Source organism: Nicotiana sylvestris, chromosome 5 (genome assembly GCF_000393655.2).
Source record: "Nicotiana sylvestris chromosome 5, ASM39365v2, whole genome shotgun sequence".
In the NCBI taxonomy this organism is placed as follows: domain Eukaryota; kingdom Viridiplantae; phylum Streptophyta; class Magnoliopsida; order Solanales; family Solanaceae; genus Nicotiana; species Nicotiana sylvestris.
Genome location: NC_091061.1, coordinates 112,155,110 through 112,173,155, shown reverse-complemented (window position 1 = coordinate 112,173,155; position 18,046 = coordinate 112,155,110). Strand labels below are relative to the sequence as shown.

General features: G+C 39.6%; 1 protein-coding gene across 1 annotated transcript; it reads right to left on the bottom strand.

Annotated features, from left to right (window-relative positions):
- Nucleotides 1–7,982: 7,982 nt before the first annotated feature.
- LOC104228901 (uncharacterized) lies at nt 7,983–8,750 on the bottom strand. Its single transcript, XM_009781451.1, has one exon. The coding sequence runs from the start codon at nt 8,748–8,750 to the stop codon at nt 7,983–7,985; it is 768 nt and encodes a 255-aa protein (XP_009779753.1).
- Nucleotides 8,751–18,046: the final 9,296 nt, after the last annotated feature.

Here is an 18,046-nt window from a genome sequence, read left to right as displayed (position 1 = left end):
GGATGGATGGGTTCAAAAGAGGAAAATATTTCACAAAAAGGTAAAGGTTTGTAATGTAGTATCCAAATAAAAGGTTAAAGGCTCAATAGGGGATAACTAGGATAATAAATGTACCAGGGAGGTAAATTTGGTCAAAAGGTAGCTAGCAATCACAAATATATAGCCTAAGATCATTTCAATACCCAATCATCAACCTAAGATTTACATTGAGAAACCAACTGGGCAAGTTTTAGACATTACAATTTGAGCACATGCATTATTTACACAAATTCTCATCCACTCACAATGCATGAACTGTTCAAATCGGCATAATTTCGGCCCTCAAGTAAATACAAGGAAACTAAAAGTTTAATCACATGATATTTGAGATTCTAAATAAGAACAAAGTCAAAGAGCGAGCCTTGATTTCACAAGAATGACTAATCGTTTATTTACAAAATTTTAAGGGTGCAATTTATTAAACAAAAACTTATCACATGCTTGAAGATAGAAAAAAAGCACCAAACAAGTCAAAATGTTTTGTGCTACCCCCATGGTTCTACTTTTACACCATTGGAAAAGAACCCGGCGAAGAAAAACAAATGGGAATTCATTGCTATATACAAATCTTTACTATTAAGAGTAAGAGTTTAGAAACAAGTTGCAAAAACTTGACTACCCCACCCCCAACTAAAGAGCATGCATTGTCCCTAATGCATTGAGAAAGTAATAGCAAAGTTTAGGGGCTTCTTGGGGCGCACTAGGAGCTTGTAGGGCTGGGAGCTGACACTGTGGAGGTAGTAGGTGGAACCCTTGACTGGATAGTGGTGTCCAAGACCAAAGTAGGAAGATACACCAGTTGCGGAGCTGGGTCTTGGAACTAAGAGCTGCTAGCCTCACCCGACGATGGTTGTGTTGTCATGGTAGTAGCTTTGTTGACCATATCTGCAAGGGAGTGTGCAATGGATGTCTGCACATCTTCCTCTTCCTCACCTAGTTCCTCTATAGAACAGAAACATGTTTGCCTCTGTTGTCCCTATGATCATTACCCTCCTTAAGTAACGCCTCTTCATTAGTTTCCTCATCAGACCCTTTAGATTAATCTTCTGAGTGATCATCGATGTGCACAATGGAGCCTGGAGCTTGTGATGTCTCAGTACCATGGGCCACCTTAGCTAACATGAGTTTTGTGAAATCCAAATCGAGGCTTGGTGCATGGGAGGTGCATGTGCCCTACTCCTCTACCATTAGAAGAAGGGAGGTCAAATCAAATTCTAGTGTCTTCATCTTATACAGCTCTGACTTAAGCTCAGCTACATCTTTTTTGAGTTAAGGCATTTCCCCAGCTCCACCCCACTCAACCCTCTCAAGGCATACTTCAAAATGCTTAAGTTGATCCTCATATGATAGATGTTGTTTTTGAAGATCACTCACTGAGGTTTGGATTGGGGCCAATGCGTGCAGGATGAGAGATGGAAGTTCTTTTGTCAATTTTTTCACTTTGGAATTTGCATGTTGTGCCAGTAGACCAAACTTGGAGAGTGCAGGTAGTGAGACAGGTGGTGTTGCAGTGGCTGGGTAGGAATGGATATAGAGATAGCCGGTGCAGACAAAGTGTATGGCACTGATGAAGCAACAGGTGTTGGTGAGGCTGTAGAGGGAGTGAGTGATTGCTCTGGTGGATCTTCGACCACTTTATCCGTAGCATCATCGATCCGAGTGATGTCAATATCTTGAACAGCTTTTCCTATGCGGTCATGTTTGGGGAAGGGAGGAAATGCGCCAGTTTTACACAAAGCATGGATTAAGCATGGAAAAGAGAGCGAGGTTTCTTTCTGGTTTTCCTGGTTCCCAATCTCAAGGAATATAAGATTTACCACATCAATCTTGATACCCAACATGATGCAAGCAATGAGGATAGACTTCTCAATACTTATGTCAGTTTCATTTCTCGAAGGAATTATACAAGAACATACAAAACATAGCCAATACCAGCCTTATTGGGTAAGATCCCTTTTTGTGAATCCTCTAGCATGGTGCAATCCATGATAGAGTTACCTTGGCTATGACAGTGTCTATCCAAGCATGCTCGGACTCCTTGTTTGGAATCTTGTCACCAAATTCTGCTATTCCTGGCTCCCATTCTTCAAAATATATATCATTGATTGATGAGGAATCACAGAGTATTTCAACTCCTCGGACAAAGACGGATTCCAAGAATCTACGATTTCTCTTTTGTTCTGCGTTCTTGGATGCAGCGTATACATCATAAAATTCCCGAACAAACGTCTCATTGTTCTCCCTCGGAACCTGAGTGAAGAACTCTCATCCCCTCTTTTTGATGTTTTCTAGCACATGAGGGTAGGGTTCTTTTAAACCGTTCAAACCTAGCTACTTTTCTTCGAGGATTTTTCTCTTTGCTAGGCCATCTCTATACAGAGTCCAAGAGCCAGAGATCCCAAACCTGAGATCTTCACCACTTTTTCGGTGTGCTTTGGCATGGAGGTCAACTGGTGGAACAAGGTCAATCTGTGCCTCCTCCTCTTCAGACTAGGAGGAATGCTCAGATATATTTCTGGATGTGTCAGGCTGTTTGCATTTGGATTGCTATGAATGTGGGCTTATAACAATAACTTGTATCTTTCCTCTAGGGGGGTAGTCACGATGCTAGGGATATATTTGGTGCCATACATGTCAATTAATCAAGGACTGAGTACATAATATGGCATGGGTAATATATTGGAAGGAAATGAAAACCAAAGAAGATTATGCTACTAGTTATGCGATCGCAGAACAATTCTGCGAGCCAGAATTTTTTTTGCAAATTACAACTCTCAAAGGAAAATTAATTTATGCGGTCCGCAGAAATTGCCGGAGAACAACTATTCGACCGAAGATCGGTCGCATTTTGTTCTTCAGATTTAGCTTTTTTTCTTCCTCTGTCTGCGACCATTGTGCGGTCCGCAAAATGTTTTTGCGGCTGCAAACCGCACATGGATTTTAGAAAACTTCCTAGCATGCAAAATGTGATGACTCCATGGACCGAAAACCAGTTATGCGAACCACAAAGATCAACGTTCCTAATAAAGAAGGTATTCACAGTCAAATGCACAAAAACCAAATCCATACTCAATCCAAAACGCACAAGCACACACTTAGTCATTAGGACGGTATATTATGCAAATATTCACAATTTTCCAACCCCTTTACTCTATTCCTACTCCTATTTACCATGAAAATGGTAACAACAATTAAATTTGTAAATGGGACTCAAAAAATATGTGATCTACTTTTATGCTAGTTGTTAGAGCAATAGATGCTAATAGTATAAGGTTTAACAAAGAAATACGAGCTAAAGCAGGGCAGTAATGAAACCGAGATGCTTGCAGCCCGAGCCTCAGACTGGTCGATGAAAGACCTTGAGGTCGATATCTGGCTCGAGCTCGAGCTACCGGGGGTAGTCGGGAATGGGATAACAATTAAGGTACGATCAAACAAGACTCTTTATGGCCAATATCAATCGATAAACACTAAGAGTAGCCTTGAGCTAGTAAGGACGAGCAAGTTAGAGAGAAAAGAGAGAGAGAGAGAGAGAGAGAGAGAGAGAGAGAGAGAGAGAGAGAGATTATTGATCTAGTGGAGAATAGTTGGAGCAACATCAGCCCCTAACAAAGTAGTGTGGGTTACCTTTATATAGGAAGGGAACCCGGTTATAGTACAACATGCATTAACTATAAAGTATGGAGATGGGACGGCTAGACGTGATGCTTGGGCAGAGGCTCTGGATAGGTCGGCTTTTTCAGACTTAGTCGTATGCCTTGGGAACTTCCCCTTCTGCTTTAGCCTCGATCTTCGTCTTCTTTGGGTCGGGCCTCGACGAGCCCTGAGGGAGGGGACTTAGTCGCAGCTCCACGTCCTCGGGGCTCGAGGTATTCTTTCTAAGTGGCTTGATAGAGAGAAATTAAGTCCTCCGATTTCGCCGCATACAACCCCCAAATTTTGATTTACTCACAACATGTATTTTTCCCCAGCGTTGATTATCAGTACAATCACTAACAAATAATTACCCATCGCAAGGAGTTGGGGAGAAAGAGGGGGGTAATGAAAGAATGTGGCACTTCTTCAATTTGACTAGTAAGAGAAAGGATTGCGATGGACATACCAGATATGGGAAGATAGAGAATTTCGGTCTGAATCATGAGCAAGGTAGACCCTTCCTTTTCAATTCCTTTTTGATTTTGTTTTTATCGGTGTTTTTGGTCTTTTCTTTCTTTTCATTTATGTTATGCTTTGTGCCCGTGTGTGGGGGAGTAAAGATGAAAGACGGGAATGAGAGAGAGACCTAGGGCTTAATACCTGAGAGTTTCGCAGTGAAAAAATACATCGCATAACATATTATGTGGCCGCATATGTGTGATGTGATGGGTTAGTGACTGAGTGGTGCGCAACAGATTTGCGACTAGTTCTGTGGTCATAGAATCATTATGCAGGCCATAGAAAGTGAATCCTCGGTGCATTTATTAAGGCCCAGTTTGCATTTTTTTAGCTTGTGTCTACGATCACTATGCGGTCCTCAAATCCTTTATATGGCAGCATATGTTGCCGCAGAAAACAGCTAAAGCTCGGCTTGCTTTCCTTCATTTTCCTCTGCACTTGCATCCTGTTTCCTTGTATTTTTGGTCACTTGCATTCTAACACACATGACAATCTATTCAACACTTTAAAATAAAATTACCGAAATTAAAATCTAACCAAAAAGTGTAACCAACACATGGGTTGCCTCCTAAGAAGCACTTAATTTAACATCACAACACAATGATCTTGCCCCCATTTTGGCTAATCAGTGGTGGGGGTTGGTGTAGGACCATCCTTGAGTGCGAATTGTTCTATCAAGTGCCTTTCTCCAATGGTTCCGAGCTAATGCTTGACCTTTTGGCCATTTACTTTGAAGGTGTGAGTCTCGTCCTCGGATTCTAATTCAAAAATGCCATAGGAAGACATTTTCACAACTTTGAATGGGCCAGACCATTTGGATTTGAGTTTGCCTGGAAAGAACTTCATTCTTGAGTTGAAGAGTAAGAAAAAGCCATTGAATTTGAATTCCCACTTCAAAATCTTCTTTTCATGAACAAACTTCATTCTTTCTTTATACATGGTTGCATTCTCATAGGCATGAAAATAGAATTCTTTCATCTCTTTGACTTGTGTCATCCTTAGATTAGAAGCTTCGGCCTAGTCAAGATTTAACTTTTTCAATGCCCACATAGCTTTGTGTTCAAGCTCCATTGGCAAGTGACTCGCCTTACCAAAAACCAAGTATGGTGAGGTGCCAATGGGAGTCTTAAATGTTGTTCGATATGCCCACAATGCATCATCTAGCTTCTTTGACCAGTCGGTCCTATTTGCATTAATAGTTTTTACTAGAATAATTTTTATCTCCCGGTTGGAAACTTCAACTTGACCACTCGACTGAGGATGATAAGGGGTGGACACCTTGTGCTTAACTCAATATTTTTCAAGCAGCCTAAAAAAGCTTTGTTGCAAAAGTGAGAACCACCATCACTAAGGATGTCCCTTGGGGTTCCAAATCGAGTAAATATGTTCTTCTTCAAGAAGGCGGTTACACTCCTTGACTCATTGTTTGGCAAGGCAACTGCCTCAACCCATTTGGAGACATAATCTACTGCCACCAAGATATATGTCATGCCGTAAGAGCTTACAAAGGGACCCCTGAAATATATCCCCCACACATCAAAGATCTTGAGCTCCATCACAAAGTTCATAGGCATCTTCTAGAAATTGACCCTTGTCTTTGACATTGATCACATACCTTATCTGTTTGGTTTGCTTCCTGGTAGATCTATGGCCAATAATAGCTACATTCAAGCACTTTTCCCGCAGTACGATTTCCACCGTGGTGGCCCCCAACTTGGGAGTCATGACATGCTTTGAGAATTTGAATTACCTCATCTTCTGGAACACAACACCGAACGATATAGTCGGCGCAAATCCGAAACAAAAAGGGTTCCTCCCAATAGTATTGCTTACACTTCCGCAAGAACTTTTTCTTTTGATAAGCTTCCAATATGTCGGGTATAAGGTCACTAACCAAGAAGTTAGCAATGTTGGCATACCAAGGAGTGAAGGTACTAGAAAATGCCAATATGCGTTCATCAGGGAAGGCATCATTAATTTCAAGATCTTCTTTTGTTCTCCCTGCCTCTTCAAGCCTAGACAAGTGATCTGCAAACTTTGTAATAAAAGAACCCACCCAATCAATCTTGATTTAGCATCCTTCTTTGCGATAAGGTAGCGGAGAGCAACATGATCATGTAGACTATCACTTTGCAGTCCAACAAATAGGCCTGGAAGTTTTCAAAAGTATAGACAATAGCAAGCAGTTCTTGCTCCGTCACGGTGTAATTCATTTGTGCGCCATTGAATATCCTGCTTGCATAGTAGATAGGATGAAGAATCTTGTTATGTCATTGACCAAGTACTGCTCCAATAGCTACACCACTAGCGTCACACATGAGTCTAAATGGAAGAAACCAATCGGTGTGACAATAATAGGTGGTGTAGTAAGCCTTGCTTTCAATTCCTTAAAAGCTTTAAGTCACTTCTCACCAAACTCAATCTTTGTATCCATTTCAAGGATTTTACACATGGGACTTGCAATTCTTTTAGAAGTCTTTCATAAATTGCATATAAAAATCGGCATGTCCCAAAAAGCTCCGAACGCCTTTTACCGAAGTGGGAGGAGGAAGCTTGGAAATGATCTCGATCTTTGCTCAATCAACCTCTATGCCTTGGTTGGAAATGTTGTGGCCAAGAACAATACCATTGTCCACCATAAAGTGATATTTTCCCAATTGAGCGCAAGGTTTGTTTTCTCACATCTTTTGAGCACTTGCCTAAGGTTGTCAAGGCAATGCTAAAAGGAATCGCCAACTACAGAAATGTCATCCATGAACACCTCTAAGAAATCCTCAACCATGTCCGGGAAAATTGACATCATCCATCGTTGAAAGGTAGTTGGGGCATTGCATATCCCAGATAGCATCCAACTAAAGGCAAAGGTCCCCTACGGACATGTGAATGTTGTCTTCTCTTGATCCTCTAAGGCGATATTGATTTGGTTGTGGCCGGAATAACCATAAAAAGCAATAAAATGACTTTCCTGCTAGCTGATCAAGCATTTTATCAATAAAAGGCATAGGAAAATGGTCTTTGCAAGTAGCAGTATTGAGCTTCCGGTAGTCCATGCAAACTCCACCCGATTACCGTCCTCGTTGGGATGAGTTCATTTTTGTCATTTTGAATCACGGTCATTCCTCCTTTATCTGGCACACATTGCACCGGACTCACCCATGGACTATTGTCAATAGGATAGACAATCCAACATCCAACAATTTTATGATTTCTTTCTTCACCGCCTCTTGCATGGAAGGATTTAACCTTCTTTGATGCTCCACTCTAGGTTTGCTCTCCTCTTCCAAATGTATCTCGTGCTTACAAATTCCGGCGGGAATCCCTCGAATATCCGCTATAGTCCAACCAATGGCTTGCCTGTGCTCTCTCAAGACATCCTATAAGTGTTCAACATGCGCATCATTCAACAAAGAAGAAACAAATACGGGTATAGTTTCATTAGAGCCAAGAAATATATACCTTAAGTGTGGTGGAAGTGGATTGAGATCAAGTTGTGGTGGCTTGACAATTGAAGGCTTAGCGGGAAGGGTGACTCTATTCTCTAAGTCAAGATAAAGCTTCTTTGATGCATAAGTGTACAACCCAATCCCTTCCAATGCATTCACCGATTCCATTTATCATTCCATATATTCACCATTAAAATTCACCAAAATAGTCGTCAATGCCTCACCAAGGCATTACTCTTCCATCTTCACCTTGACTATACCCTATACGTCATCTACAACATCATTGACTGAGATACTTTCGTATGCATGTGGTAATTTCAGAAAAGTAAGTTCTTCATCATTAACTCAGAACTTGATCTCATTTTGTTCCGAGTCCGTGAGTGCCCTCCCGGTATCAAGGAATGGTCTCCCCAAGATGATAGGGATATCTTTATCAACAACACAATCGAGGATAACAAAGTCGACAGGGAGGAAAAACTTCCTCACTTTCACAATAACATCATCAACAATTCCCATCGATCGCTTTATTGGACGGTCGGTCATTTGCAACCTCATACTTGTATTCCTAGGCATACCTAATCCCACTTGAATGTAAATAGCAAGTGGCATTATGTTGATGCTAGCCCCATTATCACAAAGGGCTTGTGCAAAATTGCAATCCAATAGTGCATGGAATGGTGAAGGCCCCGGATCCTCTTTCTTTTGGACGGAGGTTGTTGGAATGATGGAACTAACCTGGTGAGTCACATTCACCACTTTATTTTTGGTGGTTCTCTTTTTAGTGATCAAGTCTTTCAAGTACTTAGCAAAACCCGGCATCTCTTGAAATGCTTCCACAAATGGAATGTTCGCCGATAATTGCTTGAGAATGTCATAGAACTTCTCAAGTTTGATATCATCAACCTTTCTAGAAATTCTTTGAGGGAAAGGAGGAGGAGGCCTAGGAATTGGTGCTTGAGTTTTTGGTGCCTCTATTACCTTTTCCTTAACCTTTTCATGTTCACTTCTTGAGTTCTCTCCTTCTCGGGAGTCTTCCAACTTCAACAACAATTGGCACCTCAACTTGTGCCTCGACTTCTTGTTCAGAATCTTCAACTTCGACCACTTGTTCATTCTCTCATTGAATTAGTTTCCCACTTTGAGTTGTGATTTCCATACAATAAGAAGTCGGACCATTGCCACTACCTTTTGGGTTTGCAATTGTGTCTCTTGGGAGTGTGCCTTTTTGCTTCAAATGTTTCTCTCTTGAGAGATCTCTCATTTGCATTTCCAACTTTTGTGTGGATGTAGTGTGAGAACCCACAAGCTGAGTCATATTCTTCATTGAAGTGTCAGAACTCTCTTGATTTTGCAATACTCATTCAAGCATGTTTTCTAACTAACTTGGACTCACTTGAAGAACTTTCCTTCCAATGGGGGAGTTAGATATAGCCCCTTTGGTGGAACATAGGGGTTTGAACTCCGATTTGAAAAGTTGTTGTTGTTGTTATTCCAACTTCCTTGATTTGAACTACTTGGTCGTTTTGACACTGTTGGTTGCCTTGCCCTTGCGGTTTAGTCCATTGTTTTTGTTGTCCTGAACCTTGGTAAGGTTTTCTGCACTAACCTCCTTAAGAGTTGTTAAAATAATTTGCTTCTTCGTAATCCTCATTTGACATGGGTTGAACATGTTCCACCACATTCACCTTTTTTGTTTGGCTTTCAGTGAACATCTTCGTCAACACATTGACATTGGTGGCAAGCCGGCAATTACTTGATCTCTTTCTTGGTTCTCCTTAATCATGTTGGTCAAGGAATGAGTACCATATGCAATTCGACCTGTGGTGCCTTCCGAGTGCCAAGCTTGGTTATGTTCTGTCATGTCAAGGATTTGTGAGACCCTTGCAAATATTTTATCCATAAAGGATCCATCAACTACATTTTTGGCTATAGATTGATTCATACGATCCAATCCCATGTTAAAACTCTCCAACAAAATGTGATCCGAAAAACAATGATTCGTCGACCTCACCAAATATAACTTGAATCTATCCCATGACTCATATAGATGCTATCTCGGTAATTGCTTGAAGAAGAAAATTTTATCCCGGAGCTCAGACTTCTTGCTTTGCAGAAACCATTTTGCTAGAAAAGCTTGGACAAGTTCGGGCCAAGAATGGATGGAATTAGGAGGTAGATTTTGGATCCACTATCATGCCTCTCCAGTTAGAGAGTAATTGAACACCCTCAAACTTAGGGCATCATTTGATACATGATTCTGCTTGTGCATCGCACACACGCCCAAAAAATTTCTAAGATGTTGGGTTAGATCATCATCTCTGGAATTTTGGATAAACTCCCCTCTGCTTTGAGCATTAGGATTATAGTGTGTTCCACTTTGAAGGTGGCAACATCGACTCTTGGAGGGACAATGGCATTTGTATCCTCAATATACTCATGTATATCCGCAAAAATATTACCTAGTGACACCAAGCAAAGTGTGAAGGAATAGAAGAAGATGTAAAGTAAAGAACACACTAATTAGTCATTTCAAAATCGTATTCCCTGGAAACTGCGCCAAAATGTGATACACTCAAATTACACCCAAATAAATTGTGTAAGAAAGTCAATGTCAAAGGTTACTTGAATAGTGTGAAACTTGACTTAAGTCGTAATCCTATTCCGTTAGTTTAAAAAGAGAGTGTTGTAATTATGAATTATCAAGAAAACTATTTTGTTGCGAAAATGTAATTAGTTTGATTAAGGAAACCAAGGTTGTGTCCCCATCAATGGAATGTAATGATATCGGTGTTAATATGATATATTTCTAATGGAAGGTCCTTTGATATGTAAATAGTTCCTAAATGACTACCCAATATTTTTCAATAGTTATGTACTATTTTCTCTTTATGATTTTCCCAAATATAATATAGATACAATAAAAAAAAAACCAATATATGCCAAATACAACCCCTTATTCCTAAGCGGTTCTATTAAACAAGGTTTAAAGCCTTGAAGTTTTTGCTATTAAATTTTACCAAACCCTAACCACTTTTCCAAGTAAAGATAGAGTGAAATGGTATTAGTCAATGTTTGCAACCATCAATAATAAATGAAGCATGAGAAATGAATAGATACCAACCATTATATATATTACACTTAATGGTAAACACCCATTAACATTACACCCATTTAGGGTCCACAACCTTAGTATTTAAAACTAGTTTCTCATACTAGAACCCAAGAACAAAGCAATAAATAAAGTCATAAAGCTTACAAAGGTGACAATATTCTCTCTTCAAAAGCTTCCAAAATAAAGGTGTATTCAATGCTCTAAGTGTAGCCTCTTTTTCAGACAAAATGTCCCACAAAAACTCTAGTTATTCTATTTATAATGGGCTAAAAATAGGAGTCAAAAAGTGAATAAAATAACCCTGTAGATCAAGTTTGCGGCCGCAAAATGAGTCGCAAAAAGCTTTCGCGGCCCGCATATCTTCAATTCCTTCGCAGAGTTGATTACCCAGTTCTCCAGTTTTCCATCGCACTTCTGTTATGCGGTCCGCATATTGATTTCGCGACCGCATTTGGTACCTCAAAGTCATTTTTCCCGAATCTCCTTTTGCATTTGTGCGATCATTATGTGTTCCGCGCAAGCCTTATGCGACCGCACAATGGACCGCAGAATCTACTCTCAAAACTGGGATGGTCTGCTCCACTCCGCATTTGGTCGCAAACCTGCCGCATTTCTGCTCTTTTATGGTTTCTTGTCATCTTTTCCATGTTCTTGGTTCTTCAAGTTTGGTTTTCGGCAAAACTACATAAGAAATGACTTAAAATGCTTAAAAACTAGCTAAAGTCCATGTAACTACTATCAAAAGTGCTGTAATTCTACGGCATATCTCCCAATCCCAAACTTTCAAGATGAGAAAATCTCCAACAAAATTAATAGCCAAAAATGCTTAGTTGTTCTGCCTCGTTTCTTATGCCAAACGATCCTGAAACTCTCTTTCAATGCCTCCAATGGATTTCATGTGAAATTCAAGTCAAGTTAGTCTTTTTAATCACTTCATTTGACCTTATAATGAAGGAGATATGTTGGTTTCAATATTTGAAAATAATGCGGATTTTCAAATACAATTTCAGTGGCAATTTCGTAATTAATCTAACAAATCTGGCAACCTAATTCATAGTAAAATGACCAAAAATTCCTCATACGATGTCAAAACTTGATGATTTCAGTTGCTACATTTCCAAAATTATTATACAAATATAATGATTTAGTCGAAGCACGAATCAAAAGTCGTTTGCTCAATATGGTAACTTTTATGCTCGAATTGACGTCGAAACTGAAAACAATCACCATATAATCCAAACTTATCCTAAACTCATCAGAATTTAACCAAACTTTGTTGACATGTCCAAAATCATCATACACACTTATTGGAATAATTAAAACTCAATTCCGAGTCCGTTTACCCAAAAGTCAAACCTTGGTCAACACTTTCCAACTTAAAGCTTTTAAAATGAGAATCATTCTTCCAAATCAATCTCGAACAGCTCAAAAATCGAAACCAACCATACACAAAAGTCATAATACATAATATGAAGCTACTCAAATTCTCAAACCACCGAATGGAATGCTAAAGCTCAAATAGATAGGTTGGGTCGTTACATTCTCCCTTACTTAAATATACGTTCGTCCTTGAACGTGCCAAAAGCCGTTCCAAAGCCATCAAATCGTTGTATACCCTCACCATACACATAACCATGGGTGATCCAACGTTTCCCCAATCCGTATAAGCCCGACAACACCACCTAACAGAGGATCGTTATTTCAGCCTTAGTCCATCCTTAAAACCCAAATCCCCAACATCTGAACTCATCATATGACTTGATTCTTTCATCTATGCACCTTATAACTCTGAATAAGATTTATCAATACATAACCATAGCTTAAGACATAACCACATGATATACCACATAACTTAAATACTCATAGCAATAACTTCCGACTGCAATATCTGCTCAATAACTAGCCCGACACCGGTAACAAATCTCATATTAACTAAAGTCTTGTTCTAAACCTTCCTATACTATCAATGATGAAAGAAACATACAGAAACTCATAACCACCCATCAAATTAACAAGTCGTGGAGCTCTCTTGCCAGATAAGAACCATAGCCAAAATCTAAGTCGACTAGTGACACAATTCTTGCAGGCATAACTTAATCAAATACGATGGCACTCATTTCAGGCCCAATAACCTCACCTCATCCAGTACAAGCTACTCGACTTCCCTGTCATACAAATCCTACTTAGAGCTACATACTATGCAATCTGTGCACCAACGAACAATAACTCAAATATACCCAATGATGGAAAGAGAATGAAAATGAAGAAACCATCCCGCCAACTCAACAGATACCACCACGAATCGCAATGCTATCAATCCACCACACAAGGGGAAACATAACACACGAAATAAGCACAAAGGATCATATCATAGCATAACGCCGCCGCGATGTGCGATGCATGACCCAATCCAACACTGGTCCACCTAGAATACATCGATCCATGATACTCGCAATCAACAACCATAAGCATATTAACATCAAAGATACTAAGCGCGTGACCATAACTATGGAGATATAGATATCACTATATACCAGGAATAGTAAGACCATAACCAAGGCACAATCAACCATTCAACACCCCGAGAGCAATCTCACTCGAATTTTGCTACAAAGCCTAAACATAACTGCATCTATGTGCAGATAACCAACAGATCGCAACCTATCGCAGCATAGGAGAGTGACACATGAGATACATCATAATACGAATGTGATCTACCCTAACCGATAATATGCCCCTCCACAATAAATATGTTGAGTAGATAAATATGATCCGATTTAGAACACAAATCCTTATTGGACCTACTAGTAGCCTCCAAATCAATTCGGATCCTTTCAATGTAGGTAGATAGCCTCCGAAAAGACCACAATAACATATCTATAGTACATACCATCAGTTGCCAACCTCTTAACATATTTTCACCGTTCACAACCATGGAACAATTTGCCTCGAGAACCCTCTTAGTCGTAAAATCCCTAGAATACTAGAATCTCCATATACGATCAAAGCTACACTAATCACATACCTAACACATTCCTCACATACATTTATCCCACGAGAAGTACTTCTATAATTCATTCATTCCACAAAGCAAAATGTGGACATCAACAATCAATCTACCGGGCAATTATTGCAATATCAGTCACACATCTGCAAGTCAAAACACAGTGCGCCTTCTAGAGTGCGCACCCTTCTTAGGTGGTATCAAATAATGCTAGAATTCTTCTAAACATCTAAAATCATCCATGTTGTCTAGAACTCGTGAACCCATCTACGCAAAAATTGTAGCATGCAACACATTCCTGATGTCGGTAGTAAACATCTAACTCAAGTCATGGTCGACACTATAAAGAACTCTTTGAGGCTAGTTCACGTACCACTACGCTATCTGAACTGAGTGTCCCTAACTCAACCAAATCACGCAAGCCGTCAAACCCAAGAATATTGCCACAAAATGTTGGTGAAGCATTACCACACCAAAGGACCAGTTACCTTTGCTGCTATGCTGACCCAACACAACCGAGCTGACCCATTTCTTCTAATCCTCCTCAACTTGCCTTCAATTCAACACTTTATCTTATCGGTACACAATGATCCTAAGTCAAAGCTCGTTGTAGAAGTACCTAGCATGAACCACGTTGTTCGAAAGCCGATAAACCTCTATATTTCCTCTGGAGCACCCAAAAATGCTCTTACCGAGATACCCACTTTGAAGATACCTTCTGTGAATCTGAAAATATTTATCTAACCTCTCTAATTCTAGAATATAGATTTAGAAATGATACAGATATACCGCAAGCTCTAGCCCATCCCATGAAAATCTCAAATCTTAGTCATTTACAATTTTGGGGAACCCCTCAACACTGTATATATACCTTAGACCAAAAGTTGATATAACACTTGCCCACGCAATCTAATCATTAATAGTAGACCCCCCCCCCCCCCAATTTTCTCAGAGTCATAGGGCACAACATACGATATCCATATTACCAATATTCATAAGCTCGTACAGCACCGATCAGATACACGAACCAGTTGCATCCCACATATGAACTACTGAAGATCTACCAACATGTCTATGTCCTTAGTCTGGAAAATACCTCTAGACAATGACCGAGCATCTATGGCCACCTAGTAGCCTATCTGCAGCATTACAAACCTTCAGAGCATAGCTGGCACCGAGTGTGCAGCATCATATACTAGTGGATGTAAAGACATATAAGATATATGCTTCAAGCTGAATCAATGTTGCATGATAAGGAATGAAAAGAGTGGAATTTCCTAATAGTTCTGTAGCCTCTCGAAGATAAGTACTGACGTCTACATACTGATCTGCAAGACTCTACTAGACTTGCTTATGACTCGTAGCACGTATGAACCTAGAGCTCTTTTACTAACTTGTCACGACCCCAATTTTCCACCTTAGGATGTCGTGATGGCACCTAATCTTTAAGACTAGGTAAGTCTAACACATAGCTGCAAGAGGCTAATAGATATACATTTCCCAATAGTACGGAGTCATAAGCACTATTAAAACACATTAGAAATTATAAGCACAATACTATTTTAAATTACAATTAATTAGTAGCATAATGAAGTAAGATGGTGACTCCAATGCCTAAGCAGGTATACCTTAAGTCTCCTGCCGCACAGACGCAACTCTCAACAAAACAATTAGAATATATGGATATGCACACAAATGTATAGAAGCATAGCAAGAGTACACCACAAGGGTACCCAGTATGTATCAAGCCTAAACTCGGTAAAGAGTGAAGAGGGCAGGTCAAGACACCTACTCATAGAAATCTATTCAAGAAATACATAAGATAACAATGGAAAGAACATCAATGTAAGACCTACGGTAGAAAATTATTGATTTACAACAAAAAAAAGTAATATAAACATAAATGGAAGAAAGTAGTAAATGAGTAATAAAGAAACAACATAATCAAAGCACTGATGAGATGTAAATGAACTCAAATAAGGGAAAACGGATGACAACTCAAAAAATCAAATCTCTCACATCGCATGGACTTACAACAAGAATTATCCCGAGGCACCACATCTCATAAAACACAAGTCATGAACCACAATTTCTAAATCTTACACATATAGCACCTCGTGCCCACAATAACAATCGCCTTCCAACGACAAAGCCCACGTGCTACCATGTACTTTGAAATTGTGATAAATATTAATTTAGATGAACGGAAGATATATTTAAACATCATAAAAATAATAGCAATCTTGAATAAAGTAAGGTGTCAAATGAAATAATGAATTTATTTTAGAAATCAAGTAAAGAAAAATAATATACAATTTATACGAAACAGAGTATAAGTTGAGTTTAGTTTAGAAATCAATAAAATTGAGTAAAAGTTCATTATTAAATAAAAGAAAAAATAAGTTAAATTAACGAATTAAATATACAATTTGTTAAAGAAAAACATGATAACAATTTTAAGTAAGGTAAACATCTAACAGGGTGATGAATATAATTTGAGAACCAAATTATAGTGAAAGTGAGTTTACCATTTAGAATAATAAGGCACCGAGTGAGATAACGAGTACTATCTTAAGAGGTACATAGAATAAAGCATGTTAATAATTCTTTTATTTAATCCATTATGTTACCAACAACTCAATTGAATATGATATTGCGACTCCACGCAATTAAATTCACATTGTGTCACGACCCCGGTTCGCCCTCCGTGAACCATTGTGACGACACCTAGTCTCTACAACCAGGTAAGCCTAAACTGTGGAAGGTAAACAAACTCGCGGAAGAAAATAATTTAAAACAAAAATAAAGTAATAAAACAATGTTTAAAAGTGCCGCTTGGCATAAAAGCTAATACATTTGCCCAAAACCCGAAAACCCATGAATCACAAGCTAAGGATGCTACATAGTGCTCTAACTCCAGAATAGACTAAAACAAAGTAAATACAGAAGGGTTCTAACTACAAGAGAGAATGGAGAGAGACTCCTCGGTCTACGGACGCGGCAGATATACCTCGAAGTCTCCGAAGTGTCGCCTCACCGCACGGATGGTAAGTCTGAATCAAAGTACCTGGATCTGCACATGAAAAACATGCGCAGAAAGGGCATGAGTACACCACAGTGGTACTCAGTAAGTGCAAAGGCTAACCTCAGTCGGGTAGTGACGAGGAAGGTTAGGGTCCTACTGAGATTAAATAAAATATAAAGTTCGACGGTGTAGAACATAGTAGTATAAATAATTACAGCAGTAAAAGTAACACAGGATGTAAAGGACAACAACAACTATACAAAGGCAAAGTAAACACAGAAGGAAATATAGCTCAGCACCAAATCATAACAATCGGGGATCTCCCAGGATACCGTCCTATAGTCCCAAATATACATATCCAATAGGTCTCCTGGATACCATCCCGTGGTCCAACTCATAGTACACGGGGATCTACCGGAATCCCGTTCCGTAGTCCCAAATATAAATACCCAGTACTGGGGGAATCTACCAGGTGCAGTCTCGTAGTTTCATATAACTGAACCTTTATTGATGCAATGTTCTTTGACCTCGGGTTTCTAACCTGCCTGTCCAATATTTCCACTAGCTCCTCAATATAGGATAGATCCTTGTCTAACTGGACTGAACTGAAATCTAACACATGTGACAAATCATCGTGATACCTCTGGAGCATCAAAACATGAAATACCGGATGAACTCCTACCAAGATGGAAGGTAAGGTAAGCTCATAAGCAACCTCCCCAACACGCCGCAATATCTCAAAAGGACCAATAAACCTCAAACTCAGTTTCCCTTTTTTCTTGAATCTCATAACGCCCTTCATAGGCGATACCCAAAGCAGAACCCGCTATCCAACCATATAGGAAACATCACAAACCTTCCAGTCTGCGTAGCTCTTCTGTCTGGACTAGGCTGTACGGAGTCTATCCTGAATCACCTTGACCTTCTCCAAAGCATCCTAAACCAAGTCATATACATACGGAGCATATCTTCAAGAATCTGAATAGTGCACTCGAACTGTTCGTCCATCTGAGGGGTAAATGTTGTACTCAACTCTACCCGAGTACCCAACTCGCGTTGAACAGCTCTCCAAAACAGTGATGTGAACTGAGTACCTCTATCTGAAATGATGAAAACTAGAATACCATGCAAACGAACAATCGCACGGATTTAGATCTCCGCCAACCGCTCCATAAAACACATAGGAACAAAGTGAGAGGACTTGGTCAACCGATCCACAATCACCCAAATAGCATAGAACTTTCTTAAAGTCTGTGGAGCCCAACTGC